The 3,320-nt window shown below is 59.1% G+C and overlaps 1 protein-coding gene across 1 annotated transcript; it reads right to left on the reverse strand.

Annotated features, from left to right (window-relative positions):
- Nucleotides 1-325: 325 nt before the first annotated feature.
- Nucleotides 326-3,070, reverse strand: LOC124693991 (G-type lectin S-receptor-like serine/threonine-protein kinase At5g24080). The gene has a single exon (XM_047227161.1). It carries the CDS (start codon nt 3,018-3,020, stop codon nt 522-524), a length of 2,499 nt encoding a protein of 832 aa, XP_047083117.1. The 5' UTR covers nt 3,021-3,070; the 3' UTR covers nt 326-521.
- Between the last annotated feature and the right edge of the window lie 250 nt (nt 3,071-3,320).

Raw genomic sequence — 3,320 nt, forward strand, 5'->3', positions numbered from 1 at the left:
GGAGAGAAAACAACCAGTGATAATATGTTCCATGTAAGAATCCATGTTCTAGAGTTGTCTTTTTCCAGAAAGAAATCAGTGGGTCTGTTCTAGACAGCAAGCTTACTAATAGACTAAGGTTAGCCTTGGTTTAGAGAATTCAATTTAGCTTCTCTCATTGATTTCTTTCTAGAAAATATATTAAAGATGAATTTTAAAATAAAGAGAAGGTATGCACACAAGTGCCAAAACATCACTTCACATGATTTATTTAAACCCAGCTCAACTAGGCAATAATTAAGCTGCAGCAGTCAGTCAATATATATCATCTAATCCCGAGCCAAAAAAATCAAAAAGAAGATCATGTACTACAAGCTCTACAGTATAGTTGTTTGACTGGAAGCAAGGAAGCATCCAAGACACCAGTTGATTGTTTGTGAAATAAATAATTTCCAATTGATTGAGCTGACTAGTCTTCGTGGACAAGAAGATCCTTTTTCTTCTCTTTGAATTATTTTTGAAAGAAAAAAAGCAGGAGTTGACTAGTCGTCCTGTACGCAGAAGATGGTAGGCTTGACGGGCTCGGTGATCTCGACGGTGCCCTCGAGCATCTTGGCAACCTTGCCCATGGAGGGCCTCATCTCGGCGCGGTCCTGCAGGCACCACATGGCCGTCTTCACCATGCGCTCCACCGTGGCCACGCTCTCGGCGTCGTCGTCGACGTGCAGGAGGATCCGCGGGTCCATGATGTCCTCGATCCGCCGCTCCACGTACACCTTCTCGTACGCCCACTTTGGGAAGTACCAGTCCTCGCTGCCCACCGAGTCCTGCCGGAATCCGTAGTTGCGCCGCCCGGACACGATCTCCAGCAGCACCATGCCGAAGCTGTACACGTCCGCCTTGGCCGTGATGGGCTCGCGGTGGATGACCCACTCCGGCGCCATGTACCCGCGCGTGCCCCTGATCCTGGACATGGTCACCTTCTCCTTCTTGCTCGTCAGCTTGGACAGCCCGAAGTCGGACACCTTGGGGCAGAAGTCGTCCTCCAGCAGGATGTTCTCCGGCTTGATGTCGCAGTGCAGCACCCACTCCAGGCACTCCTCGTGCAGGTACGCGATGGCGCGGGCCACGCCCAGCGCGATGCGGTACCGGGTGTGCAGGTCCAGGATGGGCTTCCCTTCCGACGCGGCGACGCTGCTGCTCTCCTCGCCCTCGGCACCGCCACCGTCAACTGCCGACGGCGGCGCGGAGCTGGAGGAGAAGAGGTACTTGTCCAGCGAGCCGTTGGGCACGTACTCGTACACCAGCATCCGCTGGTCCTTGTCGGCGCAGAACCCCCACATGCGCACCAGGTTGAGGTGGTGCATCCGCGCGATGATGGTCACCTCCGCCCAGAACTCCGCCTCGCCGCCGCCCACGCCGTGCAGCTGCTTCACGGCCACCGCGCGCCGGTCGGGGAGCTCGCCGCGGAACACCGTGCCGTACGCGCCGCGCCCCACCACGTCCGTGAAGTCCTTGGTCGCCGTCTTGAGCTCCGCGTACGAGAACCGCCTGGGCCCCCCGGCGGGGAGGTACTCCAGCCCCAGCGTGCGCGCCATCTCGCGGTACTGGGAGTACTTGCGGAGGAAGGCCCAGAAGGACAGGACCCCGGCCAGGAGCTCCACCGCGAACAGCGTGGTGATGATGGCGATGTTGCGGATCGTGGTGGCCTTCTGCTTGGGCGGCACGGGGAGCGCCAGCTGCACGGGGCACACCGTGTCGATCATGGTGGTCATCCCGGTGAAGGGGTTGCTGTCGTTGTCGGACGCCGCCACCCGTATGTAGGTGGACATCTCCGACCCCGGGGACCAGTAACCTTCCACGAGGCGCTTCGAGTAGAGGAGGCACGTCCGGTCGCCGCCGAACTTGTAGCCGAACGCCGGGCAGCTGGGGTCGCTCCGGCACTTGCTCTCACAGTCGATCAGGTTCGTGGGCGGCTGCTTCGTCATGTATTGGTCGGGATCCGAGGCTGTTTTGGTTGAGCCGCCGGAGAAGGACACGAAGTCCATCCTCACGAACTTGTCGCCGTTACCCAGCCTCTTCTTGGCGTCGCAGCCGGACGTACTGTTCCGGAACCCGGGCGGGCAGACGCAGCTGACACCATTGGCGCCGTCCGGGACGCATATGGTGTTGTTGCCAGGGCAGGTGCCCTGGATGCGGCAGCGCTCCTGCACGAGCTCCCACACGACGCGCCAGCTGCGGGTTGCGGGGATCAGGCTGTAGAGGCGCAGGTTGCCGTCGTTGTCGAGCGTGAGGCGCCGCAGCCGGTTCCTAGCACCCATGTCGGAGGCGATGAGCTGCTGTGCGCCGCTGAGCACCAGCTTGCCGTCGTCGGTGAGGTTCAACAGCGAGTTGCCGCCGGTCATGTTGGCGTAGGTGAAGCCAGTTTGTACGGTAGGTGACTCGTAGTAGTTGAGTGCCAAGGAGTTGACGAGCTTGTAGCGCCCGCTGGCGGACTGCAGGGTGATGACGTCGCTACTGTTGCTTCCCTGCGGTAAGGCCTGCGCCGGCATCAGCGTGTCCGTCGGCTCGGTGAAGCTAGACCAGGAGCCGTAGAGCAGACTCCCCGTGTTGTTGAGCGTGAGAGCCGTGGTGTTGGAGTTGGCGGTGTTGGACCAGACGGTGATGTTGGCCGCGGTGGTCCAAGCGAGCACGCCGGCGGCGTTGACTCGGAGGGTGGAGGTACCGTCGGCCTCAAAGGCATCGTAGGTGGAGTTGTTGTGCGCGTACCATATGATGGTCTTGTTGCCGGTGTCGGAGACGTTGGCGACCCAGACGGCGAAGCGGTACCTGCCCGCTGACGACGACCGGACGAAGCCGGCGGCCATGCCGAGATTGGGCGAGACGAGGATGCGGCTGGTCTCCGTCGGAAGCCAGGGACTGGTGGCGTTGGCGGAGAAGGAAGACATCTGCTGGGCCTGGGACTGGGTCTGGGCGGCGGCGAGAGCCAGGAGGAGGAGGAGGAGCCCCCGGAGACAGGGGAGAAGGGCGGCCATGGCCATGGATGGGGAATTGAATGGGGTGACTGGATTGCGTGTGTGGAATGGATGAATCTGATGGGGAACTGGACTACTTCTATCTTCTAGTCCCACCAATTGTACGAGTATAGTATTGGTGTTGACTATTCTTAGTCGTTGTCTGCGCGCCAACGGAATGGAACGCTTGACTTGATGGATGGGTCTTGGACGACTTGGCGGCGTCGATGGATGCCAACTTAAGACTAGTCATAGTGGGGGTGTATGTTACTACCCTATGTTATTACCTTCATAGTGGGTAGTTACATATATGTGGTGTCATGCATG

Source organism: Lolium rigidum, chromosome 1, assembly GCF_022539505.1.
Source record: "Lolium rigidum isolate FL_2022 chromosome 1, APGP_CSIRO_Lrig_0.1, whole genome shotgun sequence".
Taxonomy (NCBI): domain Eukaryota; kingdom Viridiplantae; phylum Streptophyta; class Magnoliopsida; order Poales; family Poaceae; genus Lolium; species Lolium rigidum.